This window comes from Anoplopoma fimbria, chromosome 6, assembly GCF_027596085.1.
Source record: "Anoplopoma fimbria isolate UVic2021 breed Golden Eagle Sablefish chromosome 6, Afim_UVic_2022, whole genome shotgun sequence".
NCBI lineage: Eukaryota > Metazoa > Chordata > Actinopteri > Perciformes > Anoplopomatidae > Anoplopoma > Anoplopoma fimbria.
The window spans coordinates 9274976-9291920 of NC_072454.1; the positions used below are offsets into that span (position 1 = coordinate 9274976).

Below are 16945 nucleotides of genomic sequence, written 5' to 3' on the forward strand. Positions count from 1 at the left end.
CGACAACTCCCAGCATGCACTGCGCGACGTCAGTGCGTCGCCTAAATGTGTCCGCTTACTGTTGGTGAATTCGACTCAACTATAAAATGCGAATTATATAATAAATACAATTTTATTAACTTCAGTAGTAGTCTGTTTTATTTTAGATGTATATTTAATATAGTATAGGTGGCTTTTTATCGGTGGAACAGCGAAAATAAATTAATTTAAAATGTCGGAACTGATATTTGTTACACGATGGTTCTAGTCGAGGGGGATTCACAGTAGGACCCAAACAGTGAAGGGTGGCGTGCCGGCAACGTTCGTAGAAATGAGAAAAGTTGAATTGAAATCACTCCAGACTTCATCGCCCTACCAATCTCACATTTAAAAAACAAAACAAGGTAAGGTTGCCTGACACTTAAAATATATTGTCCTGTAATACATTGTCTGTGGTGACCTGTTAGCCTTTACTAAAAGTGAATACTTCTCTCCTACTTTTTATTTGACAGTCATTGAACAACTACAATGGACGGTCTGCAGAGGAGAGTGATTCAGGAAGACATGGTTCAGTACCAGCTCTTCTTGATCCAGACAGACAGCTCAACTTCACAGCAGACTGAGGAACAGCTCACACATCTAGTGGAGGAGATTTTGGCAAAGGTTGCCTCGCTCCTGATACAATACATCTGGCAGCATCAGCCATTCAACCTCAAGTATCATCCTGAGAAAGGTATTGTGTTGTCACCACCTCAGAGATGAATTGCTTTCAATATTGGCACCCACACTGATGTAAAAATATAAACATCAGTTATATATATAAAACGATATCATTTCTTGTATTGACAGGTGGTGTACCTGCTCACATTGGAGGTAGCACTCAGTTTGGGGACAATGTGGAGGACGAGTGGTTTGTTGTTTATCTCTTGCAGCAAATCACAGAGGCCTTCCCAGAGCTCATAGCCAGGTGAGACACAATGTGCTCTGGGTTTATCTTTTTTCAAATAAAGCATAGAAATCATCAAATGTTTTCATTGCCATATTACAGTACTTAAACAGGGATCTGTTTCAGTTTTTTGTCGTTTGATTCTCTGCTTCTAATATCCATTTCGTGTTTGTGTGTGAAGAGTTGAGGACAACGATGGCGAGTTTCTTCTGATCGAAGCGGCAGATTATCTTCCCAAGTGGCTGAATCCAGACACCAGTGAAAACAGGGTGAGTCCAACAAATGAGAGAGTTTTCATCTTCTAGTCTTAGCCCTTTAAGTACAAACCATCTACCAACACATACCTTAAATTTGATAATTGATAACCTACCTTGTTTTTCAGTTAATTTGAGTAAGACATAAAAAACACATTTGACAACCTTGACTTGAAACCTTTTGGTCTGATTTTTAAATGCATGGTTAACATTAGTGTAAAGTAATCACATTTTTAGGTAACGCAACAAAACACAGAGAACCACTCCTTTGGCTCGTTCTTCCTCTTGTCTGTATTTACCTGAAGTGTAACCTTTAATCGTTTCACTAATCATTTTTGCAGGTCTTCTTCTATAGGGGAGAGTTGCATATTCTGCCCTGTCCCTCCAAATCCAGTCCAGTGGGGGTCTCAAAAGATGTGGTACCAAGTGTGGCACAAGTTACAGCACTGCTCTCCACCCACCCGGGGGCCTGTCAGGCAAGCTCCAAGATCCGTGCAGCCCTGAAGAAGCGATTAGAGGGGTGAGAGGATGCCTCTGTGTGTTAAAAGTCTATTTTTGATGCATAAATGTGTTGCACATTCAACACCATTGACAAGTACATATGCTTTCCAGTATGTGGGTTCTAACCCCCGGATCTATATTGACAGTAAATAGTAAAAAAGCAAAATTTCAGGATCTAATTTTCAAGGTGCAGAATCAGTTTTTAATACCTCTTCACTACACACTTGATTAAACACCTGCATTAACAAAAGAACGACTTGTTAACGGCCACATCGATATTTATGTCAGTGGATGAAATAATATATGGGACTGGTATCTCCATGTACTTTAAATGTATCAATAATGAAAAAGTAAATCAATCTCTACTCTCCACTTAGGTACCCAGAGAAGATTAAAGATGGCCTCCATCGTGCCCACTGCTTCATACCTTCAGGTATCGCCATGGTGTTAGCACAACGACCAGACCTGGTGGCCCCTGCAGTGTCTGCGTTCTACCTGCGGGATCCAGTAGATCTGCAGGCGTGTCGAAGTTTCAAGACCTTCCCTCCTGACACAAGAGTCCTCACCTCGGTAAACGGACTTAGAGATTCATGATTATAGTGGTTTTTTTGCAAAGAAAGGGAGTTATTTCAAAATAATGCTTCTATGTTGTTTACTGTAATCCTGTTTGTAAATGTATTTCCAGGTGACATTCACCCGATGCCTGTACGCCCAGCTGCAGCAGCAACAGTTCACTCCAGACAGGAGGAGCGGCTTCGCCCTGCCTCCTCACTCTGATCCTCAGTACAAATCCCATGAGCTCGGCATGAAACTGGTGAGCCATCATCTGTGTTTCATCATCATTCAGACCTGTCGTTTGGATTAGTAAATGTATGCATTTGGTAGAATGCAAGCTGGCTCTTCAGTGTTGTATTTGATTATGTGTGTGTGTCCCACTACCAGGCCCATGGCTTTGAGATCCTGTGCTCCAAGTGCAGGCTGCCATCATCAGAGCCCGATGCCCCCGTCAGTTGTAACCCTCAGTGGAAAGGCTTCTTGGACAGTCTGAAAAGTAGCGGCTACTTCCGGGTTAGTCAAACTTTTTGAATGTTGAGACCAAGAGGAATAGTAGCTACCTTACCACACCTGGAATATTAAGGTTAAATATGTAATATACTCAGCATTTATCTACTGTGTAAAGATAATTTTATTGTTGTCAAATGCAGGAAGAACTGGAAGGTTCGGCTCATTACAAAGAACTGACGAGATCTGCGGAAAACTTCTTCAAACAGTCTGTCGCCTCAAAATCAAGGTGAGGGCTGTGGCTGTGCATGTGCGGGTGCGGACACTGTGTGGATATGCCTGCGTGTGATATCTTATTACATCTGCCTGAATCTACCTATTGTGTCTCAGTGCTTTGTCCCCTGGTGAGGAGGTTCTCCAGCTGCTGCACAGCTGCAGTACGTTCAGCGTGGAGGAGCTGAAGAAACAAGAGTCACAGCTCCCCCAAGAGGACAGTGAGTGAAAATCTTTCTTTTGAATATGAAACACTCTGGAAAGGAATTTGTAAAAAGTTTGAGGATGCATCATTTAAGAACACACCTACTTTAATTTGTCTCAGTTATATTTGGATAGAATGGTGATGGGTCCTGACATAGAGAATGGTCCACATATTCAGCGTGTTGGGTAATGTTTGCTTGTGGAGATTTTACTACTTTACTAACTTACTAAAGTAGAGCTGATATGACCTTGGTAGAAAGGATACAGCCTTTGTCCCTGCCACCTGTGATTTTCTGCTTCCAGCCAAGTCCTTTCTTTTTTATGTCCTTTTGGTATGCATCCTCCATTCTCTACCTTTTCTCTCTTTTATAGCATTTCCCATAATTATCTTTTCTTTTTGTCTATCTCCAGGCGACAGCTGGCTGGATATCACAGCTCAGGATTTGGAGCGTATGTTGCAGGAGAGGAGTGGAGGGAGAGCTGATGTTGGCGGCCAAAGCTCCAGTTCTACCAAACCGGGGACGCAGCATGTCGGGGGTGCAGAGGAGAGGAGAAAGGAGACGGAAGATGACAAGAAGTTAGAGGAGGCCGGTTACAGCCTGGTAGCAGTCAGTCAAGGGATGAAGAACTTCCTCAACGCCATGTCGTCGCATGAGGGTGCTGAACTGCCCTGGTGAGACTGACTGACTGACTGACTGACTGACTGACTGACCAGTACATCAGATTGATTTTGAGAATATTAAACCAAATTCATCAAAGGCACATTTGGCTCAATGAATACAATTATTTAGGATGATTCATGTGGTTATTTTCTATATGATACAAAAAGGTAATGTGTAGTAAATCTAACCATGATTTAAATGTGCATTTGGATGTAACACATGTATTGTTATCTCTTCATGGTCCATCTGGGCTCCAAATGCTAGTGAATCAGTGAAGCCTGACTAGCTAATGTATTCAAAATGAATTGTCACAGCAATATTGTTTCAGTTCAGGTTTCACATTGTTTTTCTTTGTACTCCAGGACCAGTTCAACTCAGCCTTTTAGTTTTGAGCCTGACTCCATGGCCAACGCACTGGACAGACTGCTGGGTATGTTGGAAGTTATGAAAGATGTGAAACAAGATGTAAAAATAACTGGCAGAAACTTGCCACATCTTCTTATTAATCCGTCAGGTTTTTTATTTTTATAGGAAGTAAAGAAGAAGAGCTAGATTCAGATGATCTAGATGATGAAGACGACGACGATGATGATGATGATGATGATGAAGAAGAAGAGGGTGATGAGGAGAAAGAAGGTCACACAGAGATGAACGGGACAGAAACTATGGACGGTCTCAGAAAATACATGGATCAAATGGATCAGGAGCTGTTGGGCACTAATATAGGACAAAGCTTCAATATGACGGTAAATTATACAATAACATATCCACATATGTTCAGCCATTCATTTTCAAAACGTATGTGAAATAATGCATGTGTATCATATGAATCTAGTTATGGAACAATTTGTTTTACTGTATTTGTCCTTTCTGCAGAATTACAACAAGGCAGGCTTGAACAATGGCTCCCCTCATTCCTCTGCTTCTCCCCATGGAGACGAGAGGGATGAGTCAGAGGAGGAGATCCAGCCTCTGGATGTGGACCTGAATCTGGTCACAAACCTGCTGGAGTCCCTCAGCTGCCAGTCGGGGCTGGCCGGACCGGCTTCTAACCTGCTGCAGAGTCTGGGGCTACACATACCGCCCAACTCTGACCCCTCATAAAGGACAAGAAGCAGACTGGGGTACTGAAACACGCAGCAAGGACTAGCATCAGCAGTGGACGAGGCGTGGCTTAGAGTTGTTAGCTGAATGCCTCCATTCACGTTGACGACACAAAAGCAATCATGGAAGTTGAAGATGTCCTGTTAGAACTTTTATTGAGAACAAACATGGTTTACATTCAATGTTTCTCACTGGAATGTATTCTCTGCACTGTAATACTGCATTGTTTAGCAATGAAAAACAAGTTGGGTACATTTCCTACATCATAAAACAAAAGCAAAATCTTTTTGAATTTGTTTAAACCTACATTGTTTGTAGTTTACAGTTGTTTATAAAAAAAAATGTAGGACATCCCCCATCAATTATGTGTTATTGGGACATGTTCATGGCAGCGTAAAAATAAATGTGTACATCTTCAGTTTGGGTTGCAGTATTAATACAGATTGTATGTCGGTGTTGCCATGAATCTTTACGTGGAGTTTTATTTCACGTTCCTTAATTTAACAAACTAAGTCACTGACAGTCTTGAGCTAGTATTTAGTTGGAAAATAATTTGGGATCACCCAGTGGTCAAACCCGCTCTCTCTCTCTCTTTCTCTCTCCCCAATTTCCAGTCTCTCTTCCACTTTCCTCCATCATATTAAGATGAAAAATGCCCCAAAAATCATCTTAAAAGCACATTTGAGCTTTAAAGGCAAAGGCAGGATGAAGCAGAACTCAAGCCTACAGAAAAAGTGATCTCAGCAAGTAATGACGTTTCCATTTGATCGGGTTTATTGAGGATTTTTAATACCTGCAGCTTTGTGTAATGTTGGTGTTTGTACTGCTGGTTTGTTTGTTTGACGGCACTTAAATTTGGATGCTAGACACAATAAATATTTTTGGAAATAAAGTCTTATATCAGTGTCATTTCAGTTTATTAAATGTATACAGATTCTTTATTAGCATATTAGTTTAATTATGTGTAATGTTTTAAAATTAAAATAAATATTTTGAGGAAGCTAATTGAATAATAATAAAGGCATATTCTTTAATAAAGACAACTAAGCTACTGGTAATAACTTAAAGAAGACTCAAAGGAGATCGATGTCGGCACCATTTCACTTTTTACTCATTGTGATCCCTTCTCATCTGAATAACTGGGTCAGATTCATTCAAGGGCAACAACCTCTACAAACCTCTGGTTAAAAATTAATTCAGTCAGTGAGTTAAGATATTTTGAACACAGTTAAGGGAACGCATCAAAGAATTCTCAACAGTCTGTGTCCAGTACAAATAAACACGCTACTCATCCTCGTCCCTTCTCATCTGAAAAATCTGTCAGAATCATTCAAGGGTGAACGTGCGAATTTAAATACGTTAATCTTAAATAATGTTCAGTAAATGATGTCACATATACCAGTTGGGTCAAAAGGCCACTAGCAAAATGGAGTACATGTTAGTATTTAAAATAAATATGTAGAGTATCAAAACTATTCCAAAAGATGTTGACTTGATTAAGTAAACCTGTCATCTAAAACAAAAAAAGAGAAGGAAAAAGTCAGAAACTGATCTTCCTTCCAACTGTGAATCATTAGCCTGTTCTGCATTTACAAAATGCTGTCATGGTTACAGTTTGACGCTCTGCTAATAATCTGTATTTTATCTAAGTGGCTCAGGTTGGGTTACGGTGACGTAGCTTTGTCAGACCTCTTTGCGTAACTTAACAAAGCACTGGAGAGGCCAGCTCACGGTGGCAGTAAACATGTGTAAACTTAAACCATTGCTTAGGTTTAGGCAGCACAACAACATCAACATCACGGTTACATAAATTAAAACGTAAACAACGTCATATTACTACGGACAACACGTCACAATCATCACTAAGGTAAATTTGGGGCACGAACACCAGAGAACGTGTCAGAGAAAGTCATTTTCTTACTCCGTCCAAGTGAAACTACAAAATCTGGAGGAACGGCTGCACCAGCTGCCTTGCTGAGTGTAGCAGAGCAGCAGCAAGTGGTGAGACACACAGAGCCGACATACCAACCAGGAAGTTCAACACCATGCCCAGCAGCAGGATAGCGAACAGGTATCCATGGAAGAGCAGGCTTTGCCAGTTGCTGTGACTCAGCACCTGCCAGGGACTTTCTGGGTGCAGCAGCCACAGGAAGCCCAGCACGCAGCTCTGGTTTATCAGCTGGGCGTAATAGATGTCAAAAATGGAGGCTTGGGCTTCCGGGGAGTGTCTGCGGTCAGCCTCAGACACTTTAGCGAGCCAAGTCAGAGACAGACTGTGGAGGATTAAAGCCAGAGGTGCATACATGTACTCCAGAGGCCCAACACCTAACAGACCCCGAGAGGCTGCAGAGAAAAAGAAAGAGACAGACAGGAAGTTAACTAGAGGTTAAGAACCATCAGTTCCACCGTTAAATACCATCTAACCCTTTTTTTTACCGGTGATGACAAAAGATGTCCCGCCCAGGATGGAAATCAGTGCAGAGATGTGGAGGGATGGAAGGGATGCCAGCTTCTGAGAGAAACTGAAACCAACAGTTACCATGGGCAGCAGAGGCAGGAGGAGGGGGAAGAGGCCGGCATCGGTGCTGTTGGCCTTGGCCCACATGGCCAGCACAGCATGGATGCTGTTACAGATGGAGGGCACCAGCAGCTTCTCACCCAGGGACCTGGAGTAACGCTTCAGAGGCACCAGACCCAGGACATGGAGGAGATTTAAGACTAAGAGAGAGATCAGAACCTGGAAAAGATCATGAAAATATAAAGAGTTAAAGTATCTGTAAAAAAAAACACAAAGCACTAAAGAATCAAATAGAATGCAGAAGTATTTAACTACTGAAATGAGGCTGCTGATTGGATGCTTAATAGAAGTTTGACAATCACTTATATCAATAGAAGTCATGTTTGTAATGGACATTCAGGGCAGATTGCAGAGAGTGTTAAGCATAGTTAAATCAGTATCTATTAATGAAACTGAGATTTCTCCAGATAAAGGCTCCAGAATCCCCACAACTTGTATCAAACTTGTATAGCGTTTACAAAATGTTGTTTATACCAATTTATTTGTCTTGGATGATAAGCTAAATAAACTGTACGAAATGAATGAGCACCAATTTTAAATAAAAATTTTCAATCACTTATTTATGTAATTTATCAAGATAATTACGGCTAGCATTTGCAGGCCCCATTTCTATAACTCAAAATGTAATATCTTTGGGTTTTGTTACACAAACCAGCTATTACACATCTGTACTCTAATTTTACAGCCTAATTAATCAAACAATAAATCATAAAAATAATAATCCGTTGGTTGACTGTGTTTTAGTATATTATTTTCATGTTATAATGAATGAGTAAAGAAGCTTGATGCATGTTTTGTCATATTCAAAATGCATTGCCACGTTTTCATTTCTGTCCTTTTGTGGCTAAATGTATGTTTCATGACCAAACATAAACACATAGATGAGGAGCAAATATATGTGATGTTAAGTAGAATATATCCATCCAACTCCTGTAATTCACTGACTGTGTAGAGAAGTGGATAATTACAATTAAACCTACGGACTAAAAGCTGTGTTAACCTGTGGACTAATGCCATCCAGTCTTTACAGACCCTCATAAATCTCAGGTGTGTGTGTTTTATTGACCCTCTAAAGACCAATTTTACAAGGCTAATAGGCATGCACACCCTTTTTTATTTCCTATCATTCTTTATAATTTATTTATTTATCAATGTAATTAATAATAATTTTATGAAATATATTTTTTAATACAAATGAATAATTATAACTTTATACTTTGTATGTTCTCTTGTTACAAGTTTTAATTGTTTGAATAAAAAAAAGCAGTGTTTTTAAAAATGAATTACTGCATTTACCTTATATCCACAATAATGTTTGTTTACCGTCAAGGTCAGTCCGTCCACACTTAAACGATATAGTGTGGATAGGGCCTAATTTTACATGACTCATTCACAAAGACTTTAACTAGTTTCAACCTTTGGATGGGGCCACATTTACATCTCAGTCCTTTGTCCAGCCGTTTGGGTTAAACATCTATTGGGCCCAAGTGTTAATCAACACACTCCCCACCAACAACACTACCACATGACGTGTCCTTCAAACCAGCACACACACACTCAAAGCAAATACTGACAGAGTATCAATAGCCAGCAGGCGACACTTCATTGTACAGGTATGAAGTTAATTGCACCAATGATTAACAACAATCCAAGAGAAGAATTATGATTTTTCTTTACAGAATTGACAAAGAAGTTATTATCATAATTATAAGTAGTAGAAGTAATAGAAGCACTTTTTAAATTCAGCATTTTCTACATAATGTATGTGAGGTTTTTTTACATATATACAGTACTTCAGTATCAACATACTAGTTGTTGTTTGACGTTTGCCTGTGTGTTGGCAGAAATACTATAAAGGCAGATGTAATTGCATGTAATAGCAGTATGTGCAAATAACCTGCTGTCATGGCACACAATACTCTGTGTATACTTAACAGCAGGTGAGCCATAGTGTGCAGTGTTGTCTTCTTTTAATAATCCGTAAAATACACACGTGCTGGTGGCTGGACAAAGAGTGCTTTCATGTTTGATTCATTCATTCATTCAGAATAAAGTGTGAACCATCCTTAGAAACCAGCCAGGCGGCACGCACCAACCTGGGCAAAGCAGAGAGCCACCGCGTACGGGAAGTGGTACTGTGGGATGAAGATGCTGGCCACAAAGCTTCTGAGCTGGTCGGCCAGGCCGTATAACATCACCACCGCCAGGCACAGGGTGGGAACCAGGGGCTTCAGAGCACGATTTGACGAAAGAGTCTTTGACGCTGAGGCACACCATCCCCTCCTCCACATCCCTGAACTGCACACATGGGAACTTATTGTAAAATAATACCAATGACACAGCTGTGAGTGTAGCTGGGTAAGAATTGCATGTCTAGTTGAAATTAAAGAAAGCTATTTTACTGGTTTTGAAATTCAAAACCAGCTTGTCCTTTAGCTCATCAGTAAATGGCCATCTGCCAAGGAAGGCTGCTTTGTTTGGATGACTGCTGGAATGACAGGTTTACCTGTTTGCTGTAATACATCTAGCACCAGTATAGGCTGCTACATTTATGCAAATGAAGTTTGACTGTGAAGATACAGTTGGCTTTAGCATTTGCCTGCTTGGTTCTTAGAATAGGCTACCACTAAAAATATAATATATGTGCTATGTGAATAAAAGCCAGTTGGATTACCTTTTATCTATAGACATGCTGTCATTCTGTGCAGATGTTGCTGTGTGGGGGAAAGGAGAGATTCACATGACTGTAACAAAACAGACAAGTTCGGTAATCAATATGTCCTCCATAAAAATACCTGGATTAGACATTGTTTGTCAGGAGTTACTGCAGCTGTATAAAAGCAGAAAAACAGCACCTGACTTGTTGTTGTCCTGGTCTTATTTGGTTGTACGTGAATACAACCAAATAACAGAATATTCGAGCTATTAATCAAAATCTATATTATAGTTTAAAGATGTATAATAATAATAATAATAATAATAATAATAATAATAATAATAATAATAATAATAATAATAATAATAATAATGCACTTATACAGTAAATTACATCATGATTTTGTTTTTTTAAAGGCGGAACATTCTCGTAATGATAACATCGGCTAAAGTCACATAACACACAGGCACTTTTTTTCGGATAGAAGAAGAGCGAGAGAACCATAAACTTCTCACCATTTGAAATTTGTAAAGGTGTATCTCATCTTCAAACTCCAAACCAGAGGTGCTACAACTGTAATAATAATAATAATAATAACAATAATAATAATAATAATAATAATAAGATGCTTATAATAATGTTATAAATTCACCTTGGTCTTAACGAGCGTGTCTGTCCTCCCATTCTGCTGAAGGCGCCTCTCTCTCTCTCTCTCTCTCTCTCTCTCTCTCTCTCTCTCTCTCTCTCTCTCTGCTCCCTGATGCGGGCATTCACCTCTCTTGTTGTCTCGCTGTGTCCAGATGGACTTTGGTCCTCCTGGTCTGTTTATCTTCCCATTACTGAAGACGGGATCTCGCTGGACAGTCATTAAAAAAGTCCACTTCTACCGAGACACGCACACGACGGACAGCCCCAGTGGAATCCATTAGTGTGAGTGTCTGCTGACACATTTCATTACTCACACTGTGTGACAGTGAGAGGCAACAGCATCATGAGAGGAATCCCACCTTCTTTGTCACCATGCTGTGCATCTAACATTGATAATGGATGTTTATAGTTTTATTGCTATACTTTTTGCTGATGACAGACTAAAACTCAAGCTGTGTGTGTCCTGCTTTGACACCTGCTTGTGACATTTTTTTCCCCCCACTCAGCTTTATGTTGCCTACTCCTCCTCATGGAGTCCATGAGGGGGAAAAAGACTAATGAGGCTGAGATGGTGGAGGTCTGTGCAGCCTGGAGCAGCAAAAAAAAAAAGCCTGTTATATGCTTTATTTAAGGCTCTGAATGAGCATTAAAAACACAGTATGATGTAGGGTCATGTGTGTGCATATCACATGTAAGCACATTGATGTGTATGACATGTGCCCACTGATATGTGGACACACATAGTTGTATTTGAATATATACTTGTGTATATATTCTTCACTGACCATTCACAAAGTGTAGACTAGGTTCTGAGCAATAAGTTCCCTCAGGAGCACAGCAGGGGGCAGTCAAACTCTGTTTTGATGTTGGCAGACACACATTTTTAGTAATAATAATTATCATAGAAATGTTATTAAATTAACAACATGATTTTCCCAAATTAGTTGGTTTGATATATAGATCATATGGGGGCTGTATATATATATATATATTCAAAACTATGTTACAAACTTCAATATTTGAATGATTCAACTAGGATGAGGTTAACATCTTTTTCATTGGTGAGGAGGTTAAATGTGCTAGTGGACATTGTTTATTTTGTTTCTGATATAATAAGTAAGCTATTATCAGGGATGAATGTGTCTTTTGCATGTTTGTGAAGACACATTTTATTGAAGGATGCTCTGATGCTGACAAAAAGCAATATATTGGCAAACAAAGAATAATATTTGTTCTTGCCCAGGTTTATTAACCTTGCAGTCCTGACTTAGTAACCTGATGTGAACTATTTTGCATCCCTGTGTATTCTTTCATCTTCTGTCTTTCAAACAGTAATCTTTTTTTATAGTTTTAAGAGGAACTTAAAACCTTGTCCTGACCAAATTTCCATGTACACGGCAACTATTGGGAGTTAATTTGAGTGAGGACTCCTATCCAGGTCTCTCATCTATCACCTGTCACAGCCAGCTACCTTGATGCTCTTTAGAGCACTTAACCGTTACTGTGTTTCCAAGACTACCAGCTAATTTAAGGGCAAGGCTGAAGGGGCGCTGAGTAAGAATCACAGCTACAACAAATAGTGCATAGGGGTTTTTCCCTCAAATCTTGTCTCTCTGTTGGGCTTTTTAAGAGAGAATATTTTTTTTAACATTATCTCTTTGTTTCTTAGTTTAGCATGTTCTTTTAATGAGGGGCTGCTGGGAACAGCTGATGAATCTGCCAAATGACTTAAACGAGATGGGCGTACTACTCTCCAGGTAAAGAGACCTGCTGTTTTTATAGATTCTGAAAAACAAAAACAGAGCATTGGTGAGTCATCTTAATTGTTTTTTTCTGTTTGGACTTCTTTAAAGTTGCTGTATTACTGTATTAAGATTGCACTTATCTGTGTGCATGTGTCTCCATGTGCGTTTCAGAGTGAATAACAGATGTAGAGGAAACTCCAGAGAGCCTGTCAACAGATCCGAAACGGTGAGCAGCATCTGTTACAGAGAGGTCAACAGTTCGGACAGCGACCATTCCATCATACCTATTCAGAACAAAGGTAAAGGGACTATTTTTACTTCCGACTCTCTCTGTCGTTAGGCACAAAGAATGTTTGCATGTAGAAAAGCTGTACTCTTTGTATTTATTCTGCCCTGCAAGCAGTGTGTGAGCCAGAGGGGGTGCTGGTTCCTGCTCTTCCAGTAACAGCGTATGTGGAGAGAGGCTACATCACCCCACAGCAAGTGTACAACCAGCTGAGCGCAGAGGAGGGTCAGCCTGCCCTTTATGATCCTTACTACATCCTCATCCTGGACTGTCGCAGCACAGAGAGGTGGGTGCTGCACGGAATGCACCGGTCATTTACATATAAACTATTTGTATGAATGACTCAGACGCAATAAATGAAACACCTGTACAATGAAACGCAGTCCGTCAACAGCACAATCAGACGTTATCTGCTCTGCATCAGCACATCCGTCTCACCAAAAAACGTAACAAAGAGAGTATTTATTGCAGCGGTCTGTAGAGGATTGCATTACTTTGCATAGGTGTTGCTCTTCTGGTTTGGATGAACATGATACTGGAATTTTTTTTCCCTTTTTATCCATAAGGTGACCTCAAAAATATTAAATGGATTAGTTATACCTGAAGAACAGTTTTTGGGACTATTTACCAAATTAAAGGATAGGTTTGGTGATGTTTTTCTTAATGAAAAGATGAAAATCAACAATGAATACATTCTACTAACAAGAATTGTCGCCGTTTTCAAAGCCATGCTGTAACTTGTTGCTCTGTGCCATAAGGCTACTTTGTTGTCCATCATTGAGCCACGTTGTTGCACTGTCCGACATGTTCCTTCATTAAAATGAAGAGGGCCACTGTAGTTCATTTTGAGTCCTGCTGCTGCTGCTGATTCTCAGTAAAGCACCAAATGTGTATTAGGCCGCTTCGGAACATAGTTCCCAAAAAAATGCACTTTTGAAAACTACAGTGCCCAGCTGGTTTAAAAAAATGACTCAACCTTTTTTTTAAATTGAGGTATTTATTTGTGACCAGTTCTCTCTATCTTCAGGAGGAACAAATGGGCTGTTTTTCATCTCATCATGGAAGCTATTGCCAATAATAAAAAGGATAGAACATCACCTGCCTCATGCTTGAAGAAATCTGTTCTAGAAGAACATTGTGTGAAGTTGATGTTGCAGTTATGATACATAATCGATGTGAATTTGTGTGTCAGGTACGAGGAAAGCCACGTGGTGACAGCGCGGGCTGCTGTGACGGTGATTCATCCTGTGCTGGGCTGTCTGATCAGCTGTATAGAGCTGCAGAAGTATTCTACAATCCTGCTGTATGCAGTGGAGGGATGCAGTCCAGGTCAGCAAACCACATTCAGACACGAATAACAAGCTGACATTTTAGTCTTTTACTGAACAGTTTTGATATATTGCCTGGGTCCAGACCTTTGGACAATGCTAACATGCTAAACTAACATAGTGAATGTAGTAAACATTGTATCTGCTAAACTTCAGATTGTAAGCATTGTCATAGAGAATGTTAGCATACTCTTAGTTGTGTTGACATCTACATGCCTATCTGTATAGACTTCCTCCAACTGTCATTGTTTCTGTGGGTCTCTGTGGGTGTTTCAGTGGGCAGTGTGAAGGCCAGGATAGACTCTCCAGACCTCCTGCACTGTTTCTTCCAGCTCAGCGGTTTGGGAATGGACCCTGTCATTATGCTGGGGGGATTTTCGGCCTTCCATGCCCTCTACCCTTTCCTCTGCACACCACGTATGGTCCTGCTGGAACCTGAGCGGCACACTCTCACCATCTACCCCTCAGAGATCCTGGAAGAAGCCCTCTATCAGGGCTCTGCCTCCCAGGCCTCTGACTACCGCATCATCAAGAATCTACACATCACACACGTGGTCAACGCCACCGCCAACTGCCCCGATGCTTTCCCCAACATGCTGTGCTACCTGAGGCTGTGTCTGAGCGACGACGCCCAGCAGGACCTGGTGGAGGCACTGCCGCTGGCCTCCAGGTTCATCAACTCCGCCCTGATGGCCGAGCCTGCGGGCCGCGTTCTCGTCCACTGCAGTGTCGGCAGGAGTCGCAGTTCTGCACTAACGCTGGCCTTCCTCATGGAGCATCGCCGCTGGCCACTGCTTCACGCCCTGCGCTGGTTGAAGGAGAGGAGGGCGTGCTCGGCACCCAACATGAACTTCCTGCGTCAGCTGCTGACCTATGAGGAGCTGCTGTTTGGGAGAAAACTCACCTCCCTGAACGACATCCTCCGATGACTGGAGTAAGGAGGGGAGGGGAATGGAAAGGAGGATACGCTGGATTCAGGCGGATTCAGGCGGATTCAGATTGTGGTTCGTAGCTGGAAAGAAATTGGATGGGCCTGTGTTTTTTTATGCTTAGGTTTAAAAATATATGATATGGGGAGAGAAAAAACTGGCTGATTGGTAGTGAATTTTAGTTTCCTTGTACTCATGTCAAAAATACCACAGGCACATTTATCTTATTGTTATTCCAATAGGTACTGGTTTTAGTATTACTTCTAAAATATTTTATATTTTGAATCCTGTTTTTAGTTTACTTTTCTAAATCAGTTTACTTAATCTACTGATTTTATCTTACTCTTATTGCTATTCTATTTTGCACTATTGTTAGTATTACTTTACAAACACATTATATTTATTACTCGGTTGTGTTTTTTATTCTTATATTGTTGTGATTTTCAAGCATCTCTGGCACAAGAATTTCCTTCAGGATTTATAAAGTTATCTTAACTTGTATCGATGAGCCAGTTAGATGAATGCCTTTATAACCTATAAGACGGAAAATAATAACAAATAATATTCAGGGCTATACCGAACAGTTCAAAGCTTGCATCTATCTTGCATATAATGTCTATTTGTTGTGTTTTAACCGGGTATTTCTGTACACTTGCGTCTACACTAATATTATGTATATTATTATTGTATTATGCTATTTGTAGAATTAGATTACAGTAGTGGCTGCTTTCAACATGTGTGATAAAACATAATTGATTGAAAATAGATAAATATAATAATTTCCAAATTTAAGGCATATTTTTATGTAAATGATTCTGCTACATACTTGTTAATGTTCAGCCTTTTATAAACAACATGTTCACTGCATCAAGATTGTTCTCTAACTTGTTACACAAAAAAGGGACAAAAGAAATGTCCTATGACTGGACTTTTCTTTTTTATCCCTTCAGTCTCTCAAAGCCTGGATATGAGTATTACCCCCACAAGTTTGACATTAATCTTGCTTCTCCTTCAAATCCCCCCCACACAATGTTTATTGTGCTATGCCTCAATAAAGACAATAATAATAGAGATAGTTTAATTTTGTGAATGTAGTATAAAATAATCCCTGTTAAGACATTTTGCTTGATGATAGTTGACATAATGTATACATTAATAAAGTGTATTTATAGTGTTTTACATTAGAAATGTGTTTTTTTCTTCAATTCTGTGACATGATGTGAAGGTATTATTATGGTAGTACTGGAGATTTGCAAATGGACTTTGTTTATCTTAACTTGTATCGATGAGACAGTTAGATGAATGCCTTTATAACCTATAAGACGGAAAATAATAACAAATAATAATTTGTTTATTGTGCTATGCCTCAATAAAGACAATAATAATAGAGATAGTTTAATTTTGTGAATGTAGTATAAAATAATCCCTGTTAAGACATTTTGCTTGATGATAGTTGACAGAATGTATCCATTAATAAAGTGTATTTATAGTATTTTACATTAGAAATGTGTTTTTTTCTTCAATTCTGTGACATGATGTGAAGGTATTATTATGGTAGTACTGGAGGTTTGCAAATGGACTTTGTTTATCACAGACATAAACATCCTGCAGAGTTTACACAGGGCATACCATTAACATTTCAGATTTGTTGTATATATTGCAGTCAATTTAACTGTAAGCCTCTTTCTCTCTCTCTCACACACACACACACACACACACACACACACACACACACACACACACACACACACACACACACACACACTTGGCTCCACCCTGTTGAACTCAGTAGCATGCAGCAGGAATTCCCTCCCTCCAGTCACACTTTTTGGTTGGGAGGAAGGAATTTT

General features: G+C 39.9%; 3 protein-coding genes across 8 annotated transcripts; 2 read left to right on the forward strand and 1 right to left on the reverse strand.

The window, feature by feature from the left end:
* Nucleotides 1-218: 218 nt before the first annotated feature.
* On the forward strand, nucleotides 219-5247 carry ecd (ecdysoneless homolog (Drosophila)). The gene is made up of 14 exons (XM_054600589.1): nucleotides 219-383; nucleotides 492-712; nucleotides 829-946; nucleotides 1107-1194; nucleotides 1521-1699; nucleotides 2058-2250; nucleotides 2366-2494; nucleotides 2623-2748; nucleotides 2886-2971; nucleotides 3073-3176; nucleotides 3571-3832; nucleotides 4184-4251; nucleotides 4353-4567; nucleotides 4698-5247. The coding sequence occupies exons 2-14, from the start codon at nucleotides 508-510 to the stop codon at nucleotides 4923-4925; spliced, it is 2001 nt and encodes a 666-aa protein (XP_054456564.1). The 5' UTR covers nucleotides 219-383; nucleotides 492-507; the 3' UTR covers nucleotides 4926-5247.
* Nucleotides 5064-10874, reverse strand: si:ch211-248a14.8 (uncharacterized). Of its 5 annotated transcripts, XM_054600590.1 has the most exons (7): nucleotides 10812-10874; nucleotides 10675-10732; nucleotides 10299-10333; nucleotides 10178-10217; nucleotides 9600-9801; nucleotides 7362-7662; nucleotides 5064-7268 (listed from the first exon to the last, which is right to left on the reverse strand). In XM_054600590.1, the coding sequence occupies exons 3-7, from the start codon at nucleotides 10309-10311 to the stop codon at nucleotides 6862-6864; spliced, it is 963 nt and encodes a 320-aa protein (XP_054456565.1). In that variant the 5' UTR covers nucleotides 10312-10333; nucleotides 10675-10732; nucleotides 10812-10874; the 3' UTR covers nucleotides 5064-6861. The 5 variants fall into 5 exon arrangements, with proteins under 5 accessions (XP_054456565.1, XP_054456569.1, XP_054456566.1 ...); XM_054600594.1 differs by lacking the exon at nucleotides 10299-10333; XM_054600591.1 differs by lacking the exon at nucleotides 10299-10333 and having other exon boundaries at nucleotides 10178-10247.
* Nucleotides 10875-11004: 130 nt separating this feature from the next.
* On the forward strand, nucleotides 11005-15822 carry LOC129092619 (dual specificity protein phosphatase 2-like). Of its 2 annotated transcripts, none has more exons than XM_054600625.1 (6): nucleotides 11005-11089; nucleotides 12477-12564; nucleotides 12724-12851; nucleotides 12953-13124; nucleotides 14031-14167; nucleotides 14443-15822. In XM_054600625.1, the coding sequence occupies exons 2-6, from the start codon at nucleotides 12494-12496 to the stop codon at nucleotides 15093-15095; spliced, it is 1161 nt and encodes a 386-aa protein (XP_054456600.1). In that variant the 5' UTR covers nucleotides 11005-11089; nucleotides 12477-12493; the 3' UTR covers nucleotides 15096-15822. The 2 variants fall into 2 exon arrangements, with proteins under 2 accessions (XP_054456600.1, XP_054456601.1); XM_054600626.1 differs by having other exon boundaries at nucleotides 12956-13124.
* Nucleotides 15823-16945: the final 1123 nt, after the last annotated feature.